Source organism: Taeniopygia guttata, chromosome 2 (genome assembly GCF_048771995.1).
Source record: "Taeniopygia guttata chromosome 2, bTaeGut7.mat, whole genome shotgun sequence".
Taxonomy (NCBI): domain Eukaryota; kingdom Metazoa; phylum Chordata; class Aves; order Passeriformes; family Estrildidae; genus Taeniopygia; species Taeniopygia guttata.
The window spans coordinates 86,463,233-86,484,944 of record NC_133026.1 but is presented as its reverse complement, the minus strand read 5'-3'; the positions used below and the strand labels follow the sequence as shown (position 1 = coordinate 86,484,944).

At 40.9% G+C, this 21,712-nt stretch overlaps 2 protein-coding genes across 7 annotated transcripts in view; both read left to right on the top strand.

Moving 5' to 3' along the window:
* Nucleotides 1-840: 840 nt before the first annotated feature.
* FRRS1L (ferric chelate reductase 1 like) lies at nt 841-17,181 on the top strand. 3 transcript variants are annotated; one of them, XR_012054025.1, is made up of 6 exons: nt 841-1,199; nt 2,882-2,966; nt 3,424-3,562; nt 6,874-7,120; nt 7,614-12,439; nt 12,520-17,181. XR_012054025.1 is itself a non-coding variant. In XM_030265770.4 (5 exons), exons 1-5 carry the CDS (start codon nt 989-991, stop codon nt 7,784-7,786), a joined length of 855 nt encoding a protein of 284 aa, XP_030121630.1. In that variant the 5' UTR covers nt 841-988; the 3' UTR covers nt 7,787-17,181. The 3 variants fall into 3 exon arrangements, 1 of the variants encoding a protein (XP_030121630.1); XR_012054024.1 differs by having other exon boundaries at nt 7,614-12,466; XM_030265770.4 differs by having other exon boundaries at nt 7,614-17,181.
* A 2,316-nt stretch (nt 17,182-19,497) lies between these two features.
* TMEM245 (transmembrane protein 245) overlaps nt 19,498-21,712 on the top strand; it is a 78,738-nt gene continuing 76,523 nt past the window's right edge. For 2 of the 4 annotated variants that reach the window (XM_072924385.1, XM_030265768.4), the window contains exon 1: nt 19,501-20,540. In XM_072924385.1, the coding sequence (XP_072780486.1) occupies nt 19,893-20,540 (648 nt within the window). In that variant the 5' untranslated portion in view covers nt 19,501-19,892. Of the gene's footprint in view, nt 20,541-21,712 lie in introns of all 4 variants that reach the window. The other 2 variants (XM_072924386.1, XM_030265769.4) reach the window with 2 other exon arrangements.

Sequence of the window (21,712 nt, the reverse complement as noted above, 5' to 3'; positions counted from 1 at the left end):
CCCCCATGATGTTTTCCCGAATTTTATTCCAAACTCTCAGAGGAGGAAGTGTGACTATGCATAATAATATAAAAATGAAACTATAGTTATAACCAAAAGACAGCAATCCAAACCCAAGTAATGCAAGGCATGAAAGGCCATGGTTCCTCCATCAACTCATGGATCCCAAAGCACAGCAAGAATGCAGTTGTATGCTTAATTCCTAGTTGCAAGTCCAGCATCAGATACCAGAGCCCAAGACAACTTTGGAGGCAACCCGGGATTTTCTTCAGTCCTGCCAGGTTTGGAGTATATTGGTATTTCTGCACTTACATTGTATAAAATACAAAGCAAGAACATGCAATCAGATAGCAAACGCTCACTACCATGGGGTTTTACCTGAAAACAATGTTAAGTCGCGCTGTGTCTCCAGTCCCATCCCAGAAGTCATTAAAAAGAATAGTAATAATAAAATAAATTTTAAAATATATTAAAACAGCTAAGTTTGCCCGGCAATTACTGAGCAAGATTTATCACGTCCTCTTGAAGCACATGCCAGGAGGCTTTAGTGAATCGAGGCCACGGGTGCAGCCAGGGACGGCTCGGTACAGCCTCTCGACGGCTGTGCCCGGGCTGTGGGAGACGTGTCCGCGGCGGGGCTTCTGCTGGGTGGGGCGCGCTGTGGGATGCGGGAAATCAGTGATCCAGGGAAGGCCAGCACGCAACCCGTCGGCAGCGGTCTCTGCGGGGAGGGCTCGGTGCTGTGCCTGTGACCACCCGCGCATCCTTCTCCGGGCGCATCCCGCTCCCGGCGCATCCCGTTCCCAAGGCATCCCGCTCCCGCGCATACACCGCCCCGACCCCTTTCCCCCCCAACACCCTCCCACGCCGTCTCTTGGCCCTCCGGGGAACCGCCCGTTCCCGGGGCTGGATCCCCCCGGCCACCGCCCCCGCTCCCCCGCGGAGCCGCGCTCGGGCGCCGCCGCCTCCCCGCCCCGCCGCCGCCGCCATGGCGGAGCGGAGCCGCGGCGCTCGGCGGCGGCTGCCGCTGCTGCTGCTGCTGCTCCTGGCCGGCTCCGCCGCCAGCCCGGCGGAGGAGGGCGGCGGGCGGCGGGAGGCGGGCGGCGGGGATCACGGCGAGGAGGCGGCGCGGCACCACGACTCCTCGTACGGCACCTTCGCCAGCGAGTTCTACGACCTGCGCTACCTCTCCGAGGAGGGTGCGGCGGCGGCCGGGGGAGGGGGGGCGGCGGGCGAGGGGCCCGGCGCGGCCGGGGCCGGGAGGGAGCGGCTGGCCGGGCCGGGCCGGGCGGGCGCGGGGCGGCGGGCGGGAGGCTGTGGCAGCGCGGTTCAGCACGAAGGCCAGCGCCCGCCGCCATCTTCCGCCGGCCCGGCCGCCTCAGCCGGCGCTGCCGCTCGGGGCCGGGGCCGCCGGGGGCCCGGGTGCCCTGCCCGCTCTCCGCAGAGCCGCGCTCCAAGGGCAGCCCCGGACACGGGCAGCTCCGGACACGGGCAGCTCCGGACACGGGCAGCCCCGGACACGGGCAGCTCCGGACACGGGCAGCCCCCGGGCGGGAGCTCGGGTCGGGGGCCGTCACCTTCCCGCAGAGCGGGGCCAGCCGGCCGCCCCGCACCTTCCCCTCTTGCAAAGCTTTCCGGGCTGGTACCGTAAAAAGGAGTCCTGGGATGAGTGGGCTTCGAAAGGACGTGTGATGCCCTAAAGTGTCAAGAAGCAGCGTGGTCGTGGGTTTTGGGGTGGGTTTTTTTTTGAATTTACAAATGGAGGAATGTTAAAACACCACTTTTGGGGCTAAGCTGCATGGAAAACCATTTGTTCAATGGATTTGAAAATAAGTAAGGAGTGAGAAAATTGCATGTCCTGTGAACCGTGCTTCAGTAATGCACCACTACATGCTGCTGTGAAATTCTTCAGATTTATTTATGCAGGGTAATTTACCTGCCCTTGATACAGTTAGTGTAACTGTGATTTGCAGCATACTTTTTCCATTATCATTGTCTGAAATCTAGGAAAGTAAATCAGGGCTCCCAAATGCCCAAAGCTGTGTAGGTCAAAAGTTTGTGTGCTGGTGCTTTAACTAACTGCAGTGTTAATTTCCTACTCAATGAAGCACGTTCAGAAGAGTTTCTAGTCCCACTTTGGTTTTTATCTGGCTAGGTAAAAGAACATCCTATTAAAATATCTGTGCTTATGCAACAGACACCGGCTCCCACAAGCCAAGACTGAATAGGTCTGCTAGTAAACTTTCTCACTTTTTCTTTGGTGCTATAGTCCAGCAGACATGATAGCTCTCACTGCCCAGCTCTTCTGGGTCTGCCTTCACAATTGATTGAAGGCCATAACTGCAGGCAATTCCCTGCCCTGATGCTCTCTTACCTTTTACTGCAATGTGTGTTTTATTTTACTTCATAAAGGAGGATGTATTATAAGATCTTTTCAGTATCAATTCCTATAACTCTGCATCTGGTGCCCTGCCTGCATTTATACCTAATGCTGTCATTTATGGCTAAGGACTCAGTTCCCTTATGGATTTCCTGAGGGGACTATGGGTGCACAAGGAGAGAGCTGAGCAGAGATCCCTAATTGTTAGTTGCAATAGTCTATGGTCCTGCTGCCTTACATTTAACTTTTGCCCTCCAGCATTCTTCTCCCTCCTTGATGAATGTAGGAAACCTTAGGAAAGTTTTGTTTTCAGTTATTCATGTTACTTTGTTACCTGGATCCAGGACTATCTGAGCAGTGGTTTTTGTACATAACAAAGTAGTCACTCATCTGAACAGTTCAGTTATCAGCAATGTAAATGCTACTGGAAGACCTTCTCTTTAGTATTATTGATTTTAGTCCTTGTATTTTATTTGGTAATGGTTTATTCTGATCATACAGGTTACCCTTTCCCTACTGCTCCTCCTGTGGACCCATTTGCAAAAATCAGAGTGGATGACTGTGGAAAAACCAAGGGATGCTTCAGGTCAGTCTGAGATAAGAGTCCAGATACCTTTATGTTTACAGATGCTGACTGGTGATATTGGAGACTTTGGTTAGTATTTCATAGTAATTTTAATAATTTTTTGTTATTTAAAAACATACAGCTATATTATTTGAGGACTCTAGTTTATTTAAGAATACATGTCATAGTTATAGACCTACAGTTATTTCTTGTATTTTCATGAAGCACTTAAAACACAGCACAAGGAAGGTCAATAGAGTAATATTTTGTGTTATTGTTTGCTGTACTCTTTGAATACTATACAGAAAAAGAGTAATAATTGCAATCAATTAATGCTACTATACGTCCAGCAGAATATATGCTTTTATTGCCATTATACCAAAATACATTATTTTATTTTTTTCTTGCAAAATCTGAATTAATTTTCATAGCAGGAGATTTCAATGAAAAAATTATGTATATGTCCAATTCCATTTAGGTATGGTAAACCTGGATGCAATGCGGAGACTTGTGACTACTTTCTAAGTTACCGTAGAATAGGTGCTGATGTTGAATTTGAGTTGAGTGCCGACACAGATGGCTGGGTGGCAGTGGGATTTTCCTCAGACAAGAAAATGGTAAGATATGTACAGTTTTTCATGTTGGCAATACACACACTTCCACATGCTAGGATATAAATGGTTTATGTACATTTATATATTTGATCGGTGAGAAACAGAACATATAAGGTGAAACTGGCTTGCTGAAAACAAAGCACCATTCAGTAGCACCCCTGGGAGCACTGCCCCACAGAAAACTGCTTTATCCTTCCTAGCATCTCCTTTCCCTTCTTCTCTGAGAACTACAACAGTATTTCAGGTCTGCTCTGAATGTTTGAATGTCACTAGCTTTTTGCCTTTTTATTAGAAAAGCCCTCAGGGATAAGCCAATTCACATGGAAATGCCCTGTTGCGCTTTATGTCAGTGTAATTTAGGCAAAAGACACATCATAAACTGAATAGCAAATAATTTTATTCTTGAGAAAATCAGCTGACTTTCAGCAGTATAAATTTTTATTTCACTGCTTAACTTGGGAATTTTTTTGTTTCTTTCTTATACCTATGTGTTGTTCCAGGGAAGCCACAAATGTGTGAGAAAATGACTCCTGCTAACTTAAAACATTTATGCTCAAGAAGGCAGTCTTGTTAAAATTTCTTCTCTCTCCTCTGGATTGTTATTGCGTTCTGTTTTGTGCTTATTCCTGTACTTTTTAATTCAAAAGCTCCACTTTTCATTTTCAATGAGCAAAATAAAACATATAATGTGTGGACTTCAAAAAACGTGGGCAATAGATGACTTATGTTTTGTCTGTTATCTGTGGTAAAATTTCCAGGATAAAAATGCAATTTATGATGTAGGTGTTCATGCACAGAAACTCTCCTGAGTATATAGAACAATACTGAACCTATGTCCTAAATCACAAGTCAAAGAAAGGACTGTTTTTGGTAGTGTTGAAAGTAGCAGTCTGAAAAAATACAGGAATTGGATGTCCTGGAATGGGACCCACAAAAAATTAATTGGAAGACTTACACTGACTTGACAGCATTTTTATGAAATACCATCCTCCCAGATTGCTCTCCTCAATTCGCTGTTGTTTACACCTTTTGGGCCCAAAGTTGCAACGGTGTCCTTGGTTCTCAGCTGGAAAAAGATTGTTTTGTCTAACTAAGCTGTGAAGAGAACTTGCTAACACTTTATATGAAGTTCAGTTTTATATTCTAATGCAGTACAGAATCTGTAAAATACGAAAGTTAAAACTTAAGGCATCATTTGACCTAAAATGAGAAATAGGAAGAAAATGTGTGGACAAGTGCTTCTCAGTCATTACTACATATGTTTTAATATGACACTGTAAATAAACACAATGATGCTAGAAGGTTTTTGTGTCATAAAGTCCACGTCACAAGAAATAGTTTGTGGTTTTCATTTAAAGAACAATTTGGCTTTCTAGCCAAATTTTGGGAAGAGTTTAGAAGCTTGCCAATCAATGCAGGTACTCGGCAGGGTTTTCAAAGCAGCTCAGCACCTTTAAGCATTTGTCCCCAAGATATCAGATTGTGTTACCAGTTTGTACCTCTGAGGTACCTGCAGTGGACCCCAGGATCCCACTGCCCTCCTCTCATCAGGCACTTGGAAAGCAGGCACAGCAAGCAGTAGGTTAAGTTTTGGCTTCTGGTAAAAAGAATAAAGGAAGTGTAATGGAAAAGTCAGCTGTGGAAGGAAGTGTAACAAGGAAGTGTAAAGTAAAAGCCCATAAGTCAGCTGGGCTAAACCAGCTAGCATCTCTCTTCCTCTCTGGCTCTCCTGCTGACTTCATCTTTTTGTTAACTTTCAGGATGTTTTGGTGTCCTGGGATGCACAGGTTTAGATGATAAAATGGCTCTGGGTCAAAACAACTTAGCTCTGAGAAACGGGCTGTGCTTTAGAGGTCCTAATGAAAATGGTGTGACCTGGATAGCTTCAGAAATTAAGGGAAAAAAATCTACTTTGTGTCCTCAATAGATTTTTTAAAGTCCTATGACCTATTTCTTTGTCTCAAATAACATTATGCTTTTCCACTTTCAGGCTTTTGTGCCTTGGCAGGATTTTGAGATGTCGTTCCATTAACTGAGATTCAAAATGCTTTTTTCTTTCCTTTTTAGTTTTTTTTCCCTTCGGTATAAAAACACCTTTATTTTTGCCTCTTTGTACTTAAGAATGAGGGATTTTTGCTTAGATGTATAAAAGGTAAACTTGGGAAATAAGTTATGGAGAGCAATGATAGTCTCACAACAGAGGCTGGAAAGGTCTGCAGCAGCACCAAGGTACAAAAACTGTTCAAGCATGTGTTTTACCTAGTTGTCCCCTCTTTCCACTCACTTCTGGCACATCTTTTACAAATGCACATTGCAATATTCCCATAGTGCTGAAATATGCTCTTTTCCTCTCTTTTCCCTGTAATAAAGAACTGAGGGATGATCACACTAGAAAGCATCATGTCTTTTGTCAGTTTGACATATCAGAAAGATATGGGAGGAGTAGGGCCTATGTTTAATGCAGCACTGATAGCTGTGGTACTCATCCAGCTTGGATAGTGTTCTAATGGCTCTTGGTGCTAAGGCTTCTATGAGAAAGTACTCCTGAATTTCATGCTCATCCCTGTGCTCTACCACTCTGTCAGTCACCTTGCTTTAGTATTTCAATGAATGACCTTTACAAATAAGTGGCTCCTTCTTCCTTCTTTCTCTTGGTTCTTTGGTGGCTGTTTATGCTAACTGAAGAAGCACATATTGATTACTTTTTTTCTTTGTATCTTGTGATATACAGTATTCTGTTATTACAAAATTTCTTATAAGAAATAAGAGATTTGAGAAATTATGTTCTCTGAGAAATGATGAGGAGAGATTAGAAAAGACTTACTGTAATCGATGCTATTATTTTCCCGTATGTAGTAGGTTTGTTTCCTCTGTCTCACTAAAGTATAATTGGTTTTCTGTCCATGATTTGATGCAGTGGATTTTGTACACATCAGGGACTCAAGACCGCACCATTTTATAAAGCAGTATGCCAGAACTTCACAAATAACAAAAGAAAACAGCCTTCCACAGATCAATCAATTATGTGATGTCAGAGTGATACCATATCCTACAAATATATGTTAGGTAAAATAACTCTTAGGAAAATCCAAAAGAGAATTCAAAGACAGGAAGGGTATGTAACTTGCTACCCACTCAACCTGCTTTTTAATCTTACTGAAGACATCTGGTTATTTGTGCATATATAACTTGGAAAGAAGGAAAGAGCATCCCAGGTCTTGATCAGCTTTGAATAATTAAAATTATATACATAAATGAAGAAGTGTTTTATGACCCTTTTGTTTTCCATCTTCAAATTTTTTTTAACCTTGTAGGGAGGAGATGATGTTATGGCTTGTGTTCATGATGATAACGGAAGAGTTCGAATACAGCACTTCTATAATGTTGGGCAGTGGGCTAAAGAAATCCAGAGAAATCCTGCTAGAGATGAGGAAGGGGTTTTTGAAAACAACCGTGTAACATGTCGATTCAAGCGTCCAGTCTATGTTCCCCGAGAAGAAACCATCGTAGATTTGCACTTGAGTTGGTACTACCTGTTTGCTTGGGGTCCAGCAATCCAGGGTAAGTTGATCTCACCAACTTAGTTGATGTGCCAAAATTGATAAATATCTTTCAATTACATTATTCTTACTAGACACACCCTCTCTCCACCCCCCCCCTTTTTTTTTTTTTTTTTTTTTTTTTTTTTTGTTATGAACTAAAATTCTGGCAGCATGAGGCTTAACGATGGGTAAAAAAAAAGACAGGAATCCAACATGTCTTGTTTTCTTGGCTATATCTCTACTATCCCCACTTCCTAAAGCTGAATTTAGAAGAACTTCATAACTAGAAGTTCTTAATTCATTTGAAGGATGTTTGTTGTTTACTTGAATTTCATTTGTTTTATTCAGAAATTTCATTTCAGAAAGCAAAAGAAATGAGCCTGCTCCCTGACAGTGTAACATGGCATGCCTCCATAGGTTTGAAAATTACCTGTCTTTCTACCTGTTTCTTCAGTAGAGTTATACAAGTAATTGCATCTGATGTTATTTCTTTCTGTCCTTACCTGCTAAAGGTTCTATAACTCGTCATGATATCGACTCTCCACCCGTGTCAGAGCGTGTTGTCAGTATTTACAAGTATGAAGATATTTTCATGCCATCAGCTGCCTATCAGACCTTCTCTTCTCCATTCTGCTTGCTCCTCATTGTTGCACTGACCTTCTATTTATTGATGGGAACCCCATGACCAATGGAAAATAGCAAGAATTTGGCAGTGGAAGTTTCTCAGGATGGACGGCAATATGGATAGACAATGAAATTTTCTTTCAGAATTGATATCACATCACCATCCTCATCTAGCTGCTTTTGAACATAATTAGCTTCTCAGAAGAGTGAAATAACCATCTCCCTTGAGTGGCAGAGTGGTGACAAATCATTTAAGAAAATCAGTGAACACATAGGAGAATATTTTCAGTGTTGTGATTACTTGCTTGAGAAAAATGAGACTTTTGTAAAATCCATGTCTCTCTGTGTGTGTGTGTGTGTGTGTGTGTGTTTGGGAGGGGTGCCTGTATGTATGTTTAGGTGAATTTAGTGATGGACATCTTATCAAATAACAAACTTGCCTTCCATATTGCTACAAAAAAGCAAATTTGGGAAAACACTGCAATGCTGTTTGGTACTTCTAGAGCAGAGGGCACATCTCCAAGTGCAGTTTCTAATCTTAAGATCTGGAAACCAGCAGAGCAGGATAAAACCTATCCTTCAGTAGTGGATAGTTCTCCCAATTTCTTTTTTTTTTTTTTTTTAATATTTATCAAAGTGTACATTCTCTAGTACTTTCCAAAACTAAACTTGCACATTCAAGCATTAGCATGATTTTTTTTTTCAACAGAAGGAGGTGATGAATGTCTTTATTATGTTTCAATAGCCTTTTTGAAAGAAATACCTACCTCTTTAAAGAGTGAGGTATGAAGTTATTTAAACAAGGGGAAGGGAGAATACAGCAATATAAATTCTCCATACATATGAAAACCAGGTGTAAAACATGCAGAATATTAAAGTTCCCAACAAGCCATAGGATGTCCTCCTAAGAGATTAAATCAATTTTTCTCTTTTTATGGAAAAAAATTTGCTGTCATGTAAATATGTTTTTACATAATTGTGCAGTAGTATGAAGTAATCTCTTCTGTGTTGTATGACACTAAATCCTGTTCATGTTAAGGGTGACTATGGGCAGCTGGTGTTATCTTACAAAGAAATATAAATGAGATTACTTGTAAGGAAAGACAGGTATTAATAAGAACAGCAGTATCTTTTGTTCATCAAATCACTGCTAAAATATAGGTATTGTGAAAAAAGATGAGCTAAAAAGTAAATACATTTGCTGTTTTTATCACCAATAAATAGTACAAGAAGAATGCTAAATATTACAGAGATGAAAAGTGTCAAAATGCATTTCTGAGCCACAGAACTTAGAGTGAAGAATTTCTGTTCTTCACATAACAGGAAGTGTATGTTTACATGTAGCAGTCAAATGTATTTAGGTAAGGTTACTCATTCACTTTCCAACTTACACTAAAATTCTACTTAAGTAGAATTAAAATATAAGTAGTGCCAAAGTTTTATCTAATGTGATACACTTGAGGACTTCCTAACATAGAATCTGGTAAAGTATATGTAATGCAACTCCTTTCTATTCTCATTGCTGCATGGAGTATAAAATGATTAATTAGCCTGGTTGGGTTTGCATCATTATTCACAGATTGATGTCTGTAGACTTAAGTTTTTTTAGACTTAGAATTCTTCAAACTTATGCTTAAGGTATATTAATCAGATTGAAGATGAACTTATCTTCATACAAACACTTTATCCCTATTTCAAAAGATTGATTAATATTTTATATTTTCACTGATGTCTTTAAGGATTTTTTCACTTTAAATTACTGGACTAGAGTTCAGGAAAGGGAAGAGAAATTCATAAGTGAACTTCTAAAGTGCATACAGTAGCTTTATTTAGTATAAATTACTTCTCTCAGGTTGGTTAACTTACTCATCATCTGATCAAGTAGAGACCACCTAATAAGGTCTGCTTTGGCCCACAACAGCTGTGTAATTTAGCCTTAAGTTTGGCTGGAGCAGATAAGAAGCAGCCTGGATAATGAGCTTTACATTCAGCAAACAGGTGAAGTGAAGAAATCATTGGGGTAAATTCTTTCTCTCAGGCAGTGAGATATTGCAGCTCTTTCTCAGAGCCTGAGGGTTGCTTTAGTTTATGGCTTGGTTTTTACTGTTTCAGCCATTTACTTATTACCCACTAAAGGGCTAATTTAATAATTTAAAGGTACTGAACTTGCCTAGAAACCCAGTTTGGCTTCTCTTTTCTTCTTTAATAGAGCTCTGGATTTAGGATAGCCTGGTTGGACCTGAGCATGCAGGTATGTTATAGATGACAATAATAATACCAAGGTAAAATTGTGTGACAACTGTCAATTTGCTTTCAACGTATATGGAGTCAGATGTGGTTAAAGTTCAGGATTTGAAGCAAGAGCAAAGTATTTTACATTATTTTTTTATTCCTTTTTCAGATTACTTGTCAGTGTGCTGTGTTTTTGTTGTATCTTTCTCTTGTTGAAGTACGAGCACTTCTAAAAAATCTTTCAACTAAGCTTCACAGTACTTAATTAGCCTAATAAAGTGTTTCTAATCAAAAGGGATGACATAAAAGGCCACAGGAAGCAGCAAAACAATCTATTATCTGGCATTGAAATGGATGGTTGAGTTCAGCACTGAGTTTATCTTAGAGTTCCTCTTCACAGTGGGAAAATCAGGAATGTGGAATTCAAGTTGACAAACAATGAAGGTATGAGCATCTAGAAGTTGGTATTTGGGATGAAATCTGAGGAGAGAAAGGTTACAAGGGAAACATGGGTATGTAAGTTTGTACAGTACTTGGTAAGTTTTAATATTTGAGTGGGCATAATAACTTGTCATGGAGACTATTTTTGTTTTCACATGTTGTCTTGTTTTTCTTTTTAATACTGAAAAGCAGTATTTATCCCTGTTACACAAAGTTACTATAAAGTAACAGACATCGAAGTAATTTTTGATTATGGCATTTCAAATATTTTTTGTTTTGTTATTTTTTCTAATTGACTGGTACTAACACAAACTAGAAGAAAATATGTGCTTTGGAAAAGGAGGCAGATATTTCCCTCTCCAAGTAATTTTTTGTTTCTGTAGTGTGATTACTACCAAACAACTATTAAGGAACACATTTCCTAAGTGCTTTAATTTTAAGAATTTCTTTCTGCACAATGACTTCATAGAGAGGCATTGAGTTTAGAGAAGGCATATTTAGAATATTGTGTTTGGAAATTTGACTGTGGTTACTAATTAGAAAGGATTTTTTTTACATATTTTTTTTTTATATTGCTGGTATCAAATAACTGGGTTTTTTTAGGTAGAGGTGAGATGCTAATTTATTTCCCCCTCAAAAAAAAAATAAACAAAAAACCAAAACCCCCTGATTTGGTAATGTCATTGGATAATAGGTGATGATGCCTTCTATTATTACAAGGGAAGTATTCTGTTTTTGAAAGAACATATTGATGAGAAAAGTTTGAACTCCCTCTGTGGCCTTCTTTGTCTTGATGGGTTTTGCACTACTTGGATAGTAAGAAAATAACACTTGTGGACTCCCTAATTTGAAGGAACCCCAGTTTGGATTAAATAATGTTACAGCTGTGTTTGGCACTGACTTTCCCAATCTTCAGTACAGGGATTGGAGAATGACTGGGGTGTGGTGGCATCCAGGCAGAGGTCTCGAAGCTCACTTGGGGCACCATATGCTGGGTCTGAACCAACAAAAGAGCCCTGCAACTGCCTCTGTATACTAAATAGCTGCACAGTTATTTCTTAGTTATTGCTATGACTAATACAACTGCTATAAGTTTAAGGGAAGACACAGGTCTTCCTTTTTTTTTTTCTTCTCCTTTCTCATCCCTCCAATGCATGAGACATTTACAAAAAAGAAAATTATTCCTGTTTTAAAGGGTAGCTCCTCTGTCTGGTCTTTCAGGTATTTTCTGTGTCTGTTAGAAATTTGCACCCTTCAGTACTCCAGAGGCAGAATTAAAGTTTATATGCAAGTTATGTAACTTTAATAGCATTTAAATGGCATTTTGTGACTGTGGTTTCATTGGTTTGGCACACTTGGTGTAGCAGGTGTACTTCTCCCCACCCTCCTTTTGTTTTAACAGCTCCAAATAATTTCCCCAATGTAAAGTACTTGATAATAGACATAACAAGAAGGAAATATGTATTTCAGAGAATTACAAAAGGCCTAATACCAGTTATTTTCATAAGTAACTATTCTGTTAGTGTTTTATACAAATGATGACTTTGCATAGAGCCTTAGATTTCTGATAGAATAAGAAATACTTTTAAATATTACAGTGTTTCAGTGCTTCATGGAGCTGTGGGTGTGCATAGCTTACATGAATTGATGTGATCCTTTTCAACCCCATGTAATGAAACTGGCAAAGCAGTTTGCTTGGATGCTTCACAGTGACACGTTGGTGACTCCAAACAGTTTGGAACAGAGGAATGGAGAGACCAGTAATAAGGACAAATAACAGGGAAAGGGAACGGAATGGTTTTGGCATACTTTCTGTTTTTGTATAAGTTTACATGTGGCAGTGCCTGTCTGGCAGTCTTTATCCAAGCAAATATTGCTTGATATAGGGTTAGGAAGGAATAGAGACTGAAGAGATTTTGGCTTTTAGGCAGGTCCCAGTTGTTTAAGGGTAGATGTGGGCATCAGGTAAGACCATGGCACAAGATGTCCTCTGCTGTCGAGCCCCAAGTTAAGAGCTGGAGGCTTGACCTGGCCTTCAGAGGTACAAAAACCCAACAAGACCCCAGAGGCAATACTGCAGCAGGGAGTACCTGCTCAGTTGGTAGAATGGCCAGTGAGCAGGTACTCCCTGCTGGCTGCAGTCTCAGAATCAAAAGATGTGGGCTCTAAATCTTAACAGCTTTGTACATTAGCTCCTCCAGTTAAAATTTCATTATCAGTATTTCTATAGCAGTCTCTTTGGGCAGCTTTCCCTCAACCTGCCCGGGACAGAGATGGATCTTAACAGGAAGATTTATAAAGAAAATGTTAAGTCCTTGTGCACAAAAATTAATAAATAAATTTTTTAAACATATTCCAGCTTTTTACATTTTTTTCCTTATCTAGTTATTTATATGCAGTTTTTATGTTGAGGTATCTGATTTTTGCAAATACTTAGTGAGATTTAGGTAAGCTTCCTTTTCTAAACAATTTTTATTAATGTAAAGAAATCACTTTGGTAACTTTTTTCAATTTTCACAGTAGGTTTGATAAAATTATATATGCTTAAACATGGTTACTTAACTTGCCTAATTTGGGCTCAGATAGTGAGGCAAAAGCAGTGCAATTTTGAAATGTCAGGGAGGATGTGTGCAGCTTATGGATTTGATAGGTGTGAAAATGCAGACTTAAAAGACATTACTTGCTTTGAAAATCAGTGTTATAACTTGGCAGTAGCAATGAATATTCTGTAAAGAAAGGGACAGATTTTTTTTTCCCTTGGATTACTGTGATAGTCTAGAATTCATAGACTATCTCAAGTTGGAAGAAATCCATATGGATCTTAGAGCCCTCACAGGACTGCCTAAAACTAACCCATATGACTCAGAGCCTCATCCAGATGCTCACTGAACTTCCCTGTTCCAGTGACTGGGCACCTTCTTAGAGAAGAATCTTTTCCTAAAGTCCATCTGAACTTCCCCTGACACGGTTCCGTAGTAATTCACAACTGTTGCTTTTGCCCTTTCTCTGTGTTTCTTAGCTAAGCAGGAATGTTCTCCCAAACCAATCTGATGTTGGAATAAGTGCAGGACTTCACATCCTGTATCTTAGAACAGCTGCTGCTCCACATAGGCTTGTTCTGATCTGCAATTAAAGGAAATTAGGAATGTCCTTACAATATGAACTTTCATGTGCATTCTTAAGACATTTTCTATAAAGGTGTTTTACTCTTTATAGACTAGAGCATTACAAAATTGCCAGTACTTTTCTGAGCTATTTCTAAATGATTCTTAAATTAATATTTGCATTTTTGAAAAAGTAATTGGATTTTTCAGAAGTGCTGAGCAGCTGCAAATCTATTATAGCTCCAATGCTTACTCAGGGATGTGAACATTTTATGGTAACTTGTGATTTAGCTTCATATCTCTCCCTTAGTTTTGACATAATTCAGTTTAATTTCCTATGGTGGTATTGTTAGAAGTAAATAAATGAAAAATTCAATTAGGTTTTGTGCAAAGGAATAAAAATATTCCTGCTGGTTTTTCACAACAGTGATCTGTAAGGTTTAGATAATGAAATGTATTATTCACAGAATTAATGTTTAGGCAATGTGATTTAGCTGAAGGTATTTGTGCATGCATGTAAAGTCTGAGAATTATACAAGATAGGCTAAATTCTGCTCTGGAGACTAGACAAAACACAGAACCTTACATCTCCCTGACTCCTAGATGATTTTGGGGAGACAGAATGATTGAGGAAGAAAATATATAGACCTGAGATATTACATGTGTGGGGTTTACATGTGTGGGGATATTACATGTTTGCAGTTCTTATATACATACCTTCTTTCTTCAATACAAAAATTAGCCTCACAGTCTTAGATGTATTACAGTCTTTTTTTCACTTTTTTTTTCATACAAGCTGTAACAAGAATAAGCTCAATAAGTCAAAAGAATGCTGTCATATAGAGTATTAGGGTAATAGAAAAGGAAGAACAGATGTCACAGTTAAACCTAGGAGGATGAAAAATCTTGTTATTTAACTCCAGAATATGGTGTCTGCTTCTGAAATACTTGACTGCTCACATAGAAAGCAATGAGTTCTTTTTCAGTTTTTTTTTACCTTTGGTGATATGAAATGAATGACAAATATGGAAATATAAAAAACTACCACAATAGAATTTTTAAAGCTGGAATTATGATTTAAGTCTTGACAAAGAGATTCAAAGATGAAATTTCAAACCTATTAACGCATTAGAAAAATGCAATAGTGGGACCTTGACATTTGTATGTGATGTTCCCAGCTTTTATTTAGGCAGATATATTTTATTAGCATGTTGAGTTTTGTTTAGGTTATAACTGATGCCTGATATGTCTTGGTATTTCTGGTGTATATATACTGAGGTCTGGTTTGCTTTAACCTCTTTGCAAATAAGTAGTCTGTCATAATTGTGTGAACTCTTGCCACTTGTTTCTTATTACATGAAGTATAATGGTTGAACCCGAAATGCCATCTCTACCGTTATTCAGTTCTTTGTCAAGACTAATATACAGATAAAACATACAAATAAGAGACTTCTAACTATAGTGTTAAGTGGTGTTCTGCAGTCTCTATGCCAGGCTTCATTCTGTATGCCAATACCCAGCAGCCATGTGAAGTCAATGAGCATTTGGTTGGATAGGAGTGCAGAATGGAGGTTTTGTAGTCCAGAAGATTTTGCCAAACTTCTTTGTGTTCTAGTCTTTTGAGCAAAAATAACACTGAATGAATAGTTAATGAAATTACAGTGACCTATGGGACTACTTTACAATCAGTGCATGCCCTAAAGTGTTGCTTTGTAATATCTGTTTTATACTAAATGTTGGTGTTCAAGTGAGCCTTGTTAGCTATCTGACAGTGACAGACAATGATATTTATAAAACTGTTGCAATAAATGCCTTTTTAGTCTAAGAAAATGTGTTGTATGGCATTTATAAAGGGGGGGGAAAGTCTCCATGAGGTTAAAGAAGTCTCTGTTCTGCCTATGTTAATAATTCCTTCCTGTGCCATGGTCTTGAATTTATTAGCCTGACTAATTCAATTTAAGTCAGTGAGGCTGGTCATTAGTGAATTAACAGATGTTAGAAGACTGCCTTTTTTTCTTTTTTCCACTATGTGAATCACAATGAACCTGTAAGTAAATGTGATCATTTCTATTTTAGCAAAGTATTAACCACATTGTCAATTGCTGTAAGTATGTAAAATATAGAGGTTCCTCTGGTGACCTCTGTGCTGTGTTCATGTAACTATTTGATACAAATATGATCAAGTTGCAATATTACAAATTTGGTGTTCTTTATCTCCTGTCATCACTGCCCTGTTCCTTGGCCACAACGGCTTCTGAATCACCCAGGATGGGCTTTTGCAGAAAAGAAGAAAATGAAACTATATTGGAAATTGGCAACAGAGAGGAGGAAGTGCCATGATACTCAGCAAGCAAAAGCAGCTGTAGAAGTCTCTCAAACAGGGATGCTTCAATTTTTAAGATCTCTCAGGTTTGAGCACGTATTTTAGCTCCTTACTTCTCTTTACTGTTGGACTGGGAAGAAAAGTTTGCTCAGGGCAACAAGAAATGTATTGCTTTTACACTGTTTGTTGTGTTTGTAGTATTATTGCAATCCTGTAGCTGCAGGCTGCAAGAAAGGATGGATCTTGTGTGTGTCAGCTACTTGTGCACTGTCCAAGCCATCATGATCAGCAGAGGCATTACATATATCAAATAGATTTAAATTATATTCTGTTTGTCTTGCATTATGTGACTGCTGACAGATTGGTGAGGAATTTGTCACAAACACAATGAATTCCAAGCATTATTCTGTTATTCAGACCTCTGTATATCTAGCTGTTGTTCTGTGCACACAGCTATCACGTGGGATAACCATGAAAGATAGTGCTCTGGATTTTGTCCATCCATTGGTGCTGTTTTGCATGCTTTTTCCAGTGATTGAACATTTTTGTGTCAGTGCTATTGACTACTCTGCCTTACAACCGTGCATTTAATTTCCCTTGTTAACTGAACAAGATTCACAGTCTTCTATGTGAATCATTCAAGAGTCACTCTGCTGATAATTTTGTACGCTTTAGCTGAGATGTTGAACAAAGTTGTTTCTGCAATAAAGTTAGGCTGTAATTACTGGGTGCAATCAGACATGGTGTTCCCAATGGTTGGTTTTCATTTTATTTTCACCAATATTTTGTAAATGACATTTAATTTGGAGCCTTCTCATCTTAGCAGTTGATCTGGATAAAAGAATAATTTTTTCATTAGCCTGAAATGCAAAGGTATATGCAGATCACCAAAAGATGCAAAGTCTGTATCTTAAAATCATTGACTTCAACTTTTTGTTTTCTTTGCCTCTGGTTCTAGTGAAACTATAATAATTTGCATTAAGTATTTTTCATTGATCTGAAGATGGTATTACTTTGTCATCAAACTGGGGTGAATTTATGAAATGAGGTTAACCTCAACTGAATGTTCACAAATGTTCAGTAACACTGGTTCAAACAAATAAACTCTTTCATGCAGGGAGAGTTATTTTCTATACACAGGCCAGTACTGACACCTTGTGGCTTTGTTCCTGACTCATTTCATAGCCTTGGTTGTAAATAATGATTAACATGCAGTTGTTGGCATTGTCTATCTCCTTTGCTTTGTGGCCACCTCATTTTGGTATCATGTGTAAGATAGCTTGGAACTTTGGTCTGTGTTAACTTGCACATCGAGTGAATAAAAAGCTAGAGGTGTCTCTGACCTCTTGAATGAGACTTCAAATGTGTCAATTCAGAGCATAAAATCGTGGGTGCTAGTACAGAAGCAGACAGAAGTTACAAGTTTCTTGTTTACTAATTAATACCTGATTTTATACTTCCCTCTACATAGGAGAGCACCAAAGACTGTCAATACTTATCACATGTGCTTTTAGGTGCATATGTATTTTCTCCACTGAAGTGAAAGCATTCTTTTCCTTCCCTCTTCATCCTTGAAGAATTATGAACAGGAAAAATACAATCAAAGAAATTGTTGTAGAATTTCTGGCAGTGTAGGAGCCTGAGGGGTGCTACTTATCTTTGACCATAAAAATGCCTAAATCAAATGTATCCGTGCATGTTATGGGCATCTATTCTAAAATCTGTCACCATTTTAAATCTTAGTCAAAACCAGCTGTTAAGTTGCTATTTGAAATCTGTTGTGGAGTTAAGCTTTAGATGCTGGGGTGTGTCTTGTGAAGATCACACATCCTCCCCTCAGCTGTCAAAGATTCAGAGATTGTTTTCTGATGCTTATGGGTCATGTCCCTGTTCTTAAGTGATCCTATTGTGGTGATATACAAATTAAAAATCTTTATTTTATTGCATTATTGGGTTACCCCCCCTTTCTAATACGTTTAGTTGTTTATAATGGAGGGTGAAAAAGATAATTGGAAAGGAAAGGTCTTAAACAGTAGGGATCAGATCCTTGGCTTATGTAAAACAATATTTATAGCTTCACTCAAGTCAAGGAGGTGGCATTAATTTCTGTTCCTGCAGAACATGGCTGACTGAGTCTCTTATGAAAAATCAAAGGAATAAGGATGTCCCTATGAAGATTTGATTTGCTGGCATCTCTGTTTAGCTAGCAGAAGGATTAGAACTCTCCGCTCTTCCCCTGTCTTAATTGACACTTGCTAATTGAACTTTAATGCAATAAAGGTATTGTAATGAGCAATTAGAGTTTGGCTCCTGAACTAAAGAGAAAAGTTCAGGTAATGATGCATTCTTGCTACCTATTTCAGCACCCTGCCAGGAGGCAGATCTATGTGATCAAAGAGCTGTGAGTGACAGTATCAGTTTAAGGTTCAATAAAAGCTTCTTGTATGGACAACTGCTTGTAATGCCTGATCAGGATCAAACAAAATGCCTGTAGGTTTGTAAGAACTTTTACGGCATAAAATTAAAGTACTTTGTTGAACCTACACATGATCTATTCAGCAAAGGGAAAAACAAGGAGCTGCAGGAGCTAAGAAGAACCCTTGCAAGTGTGAACTTCTGTGTGACTGGCAGGAAAGGCTTTGCAGGGACAAGTCAAGACTGCACTGCTAAACCTCAAAAACTGGCTTGGGCCCAGCCCCATCTATGGTTTCAGGGGGCAACACAGTCACAGGAAGCACCGCTGTGGGAAAACCTCTACCTTTTACCTTGATATTATGATAGGAATAGGTCACATCTAGCCATTGTCTTGGTATTGCTCTGCATTTAAAAGCTAGGAATGACTAGGCATAGAATTCCCACTTTACAAGTTAAAGACAATTGTGCTCAGGATAATTTCAGCTTTTTTACATCTGTCATGCAAGAAATGCTCCACTGAAGTCCTTGTGGACTCCAATCTACACGTGAAGTTATATCATTTTAAACTTGCATGTACATTCTAAAAAATACAGGAAATTTGATTGTTTTCCTCTTTATTTTATATCTGTGTACTTTTTATATGTTCAGTGATGTGATTTCTTTATTATGATTTAGAGGATAAGCTCTACATCCTTGAAATGAAAGGGGAAGATCCCTCTGAGGGTTTTATGGCAGTATTATGGATAGCTTTAGTACCTTCTGAAGGCTTGTCTTATGCCATGGAAGGAAAACCGAGTAGCACAGTGCCAGCACTGAGCTAATTCAAATGTCATGGATTTTGGCCCTTGCAAAACTTGCTCAGACCATGTGTATTTATTACAGATGCATTTAGACCACCTGCAAAATGTTAGCAGTTGCCTTCATGCTTGCACTCGGGCATTTGGTGTATGCCAGCTGCAGGAAATTAGCTCCTCTCTAGATTATTTGCAAATAGCATTTGATGGTACAGTGTCATAAATGGCAGGTCTAAAAAACCGCACAGCACAACTGCTTCTTCAGTGGGCCTGACTGCCAGTAAAAGACCAGATGCTTCCTTGTTAAACAACTTGTTGCCAGAACATGTTCAGACGACACAAAATTCTCCAGCTGGTCTAACCAGTCTTGCTCTCCGCCATGCAATGACACTGCAGATCTCTGAATTTGCTCTGCTCCCCGAGACTAGAGCAGCAGCAGGGATAGGAGAGTGTTGAGCGAAGCAGGACAGGGCTGCACTTCTGGCATGGGGATGAGGTTGCGCTGCAAGCTGCTGGGCTCGTCCACGCTCCAGCCTTTGGCCGCGTTCTTCAGTGGATGCCACGAAGGCGCCGTGCAGGCTCGGCGGGGCCCGGGGAGGCTGAGGGCCCCCGCACAGCCCCGCTGGTCCTGCCGGGCAGCGGGAGCGCGGCCGCCGCCCTCCCGGAGCAGAACTACATTTCCCAGCTCGCTTCCCGGCCGGCGCCGCCCCTTTCCCGCCGGGCTGGGCGCAGGCCCGGGGCCGCGAGGCGGCGGCGGCGGTACTACAGCCCAGGGCCCCTGCGTGCCCTCGGGCACGACCGCCGGGCAGTCCCGGCCGCGCTCCGCGCCCGCCGGCGGCCGCCGTGCCCGTGCCCGCCATGGCTGACAGCGCAGAGCCCGCCGCTCTCGACGCCGCTCCCGCCGCCGGTCCCGCCGCGGCTGCGGACGCGGGTCCCGCCGCGACCCCTCCGGGCTCGCCGGTGGGGGAGCGGCGGGCGGGCGGCTCCCCCGGCGCGGGCGCGGCCATGCCGCGGCTGCCGCTGGGCGGCCAGGGCGCGGCGGCGGGAATGTCGCTGCCGCGGCTGGAGAAGCCGATCAAGCAGGCCTTCTACAACACCGGGGCGCTGCTGTTCGCGGGGCTGTGTTGCGGCGCCGCCGTTCTCGTGTACTTCATCCTGGAGGCGTTCCTGCGGCCGCTGCTCTGGGCCGTGCTCTGCGGAACCTTCCTGCACCCCTTCAAGACCTCGCTGACGGCGCTGGGGCGGCGCTGGCTGGGCCGCCTGCACCGCTCCCGCACCCCGGTGCTGCTGGCCGCCCTCCTCCTGCCCATCTGCTTCGCCAACTACGGCGTGGAGGCGCTGGGCGAGCAGGTGCTGCGGCGGCGGCGGCTCCTGCTGCTGCTGGGCGCCGGGGGCCCGCTGCTCTATGGGCTCTACTGCCTGGGCAGCTCCCTGGGCGTGCAGGTGCTGCTGGCACAGGCCGCCCGCATCATCTGCCAGGGGCTCGACTACTTCAGCAGCCAGTGGGTGAGTGTGTGAGTGACTGTGTTCCGTGCTCTAGGCATGTCCGCCTTCTGGAGATGCTGTTAAGTCAGAGGTGATTCGGGCGAGTTCTTGGGTAAACATCGAGGCTTATTGAAGTTTAAGGTATGTGTTAAAAGTGTTGCGAAATAGCAGCGCAGCTCCAAAGTGACCCGGGATGGGAGAAGGCATCTTAAGGTTTATTTCTCAGTGTATGGTGTAGGATTTTCTTTTTCTTCTTAGCGTATCAAACAATGCAAACGCAATTTGAACGTTATAAAGTAAAGACGTTTTACTTACAAATGTTACTGATGGTAGCAAATCCTGGGAGACTGCTTTTCTCTGTATTCTGTTGAATACGTAGGATAGTTAGAACTTTTGGCAGTACTCTTTTACACTTTGTTAGTTATAACAAAATGCAAAGAGTGCTACATATCAGAAGCCAATGGATATGTGAAAGATCAGATCAGTAAGTTGTACTTTTGTTAATACTGGTGTACAACTGGCATGCTCAGATTTCTTAGTGTCAAAGACTTTTCAAAAGCGGCTCTAGTTTTTAAACAAACAAAGTATGCCCTTTCCTTAGGTAACAGTGCTCCTGAATGGGCTGACGGGATATTTTGACAGAGTACCTCTAGTGTGAATAGAAAGGACAGGAGAATGTGTTTAGCCTCTTAAAAGTAAGCACTGGAGGAAAAGATTTTCTTGACTTTATTTGGTCCTGGAAGTTGTCAGAGGACATCTGTTTCTCGTCTGTTTTGTCCTCAGCAGTATAATTAGCACTAAATAGACAGAGATACATTTTCTCTTTATAAAGAGGCACGATACTACCATGTTTACTTTCAGCTAAGTAGTAACAGAACTAAAGCATGGCCTGGTACTAGAAGGAAGCTTTGACTTGTTGCCGCAAAATTTGCTTGGTAAGCTTAAGATTTTTTTTAAGAACTTTCCACTGACCTCTTTATTTTTAACAAATCTATATTGCTGCACTAACTGATCTGGCTAAGTCCAGGCTTTTATTAAAAGTTTCTTAATTAAGCTATACTTAATGCTGTGTAAATATAATGGTACTGAAGGAAGCTGCACTTACTGAAGCTTATAACTATGGCTGTAATGCACTGCTGGATATCTGTTCGTCCTCAGTGCAATCTTGTTTAGCTGTCTCTGATCCTTCTGGT

Excerpts from the sequence above, each read along its gene's own strand:
- FRRS1L (XM_030265770.4), top strand. The coding sequence starts at position 989 with ATGGCGGAGCGGAGCCGCGGCGCTCGGCGGCGGCTGCCGCTGCTGCTG. Across the intron at positions 1,200-2,881 it reads GCGCTACCTCTCCGAGGAGG|GTTACCCTTTCCCTACTGCT; the intron begins GTGCGGCGGCGG and ends CTGATCATACAG. Across the intron at positions 2,967-3,423 it reads AAAACCAAGGGATGCTTCAG|GTATGGTAAACCTGGATGCA; the intron begins GTCAGTCTGAGA and ends AATTCCATTTAG.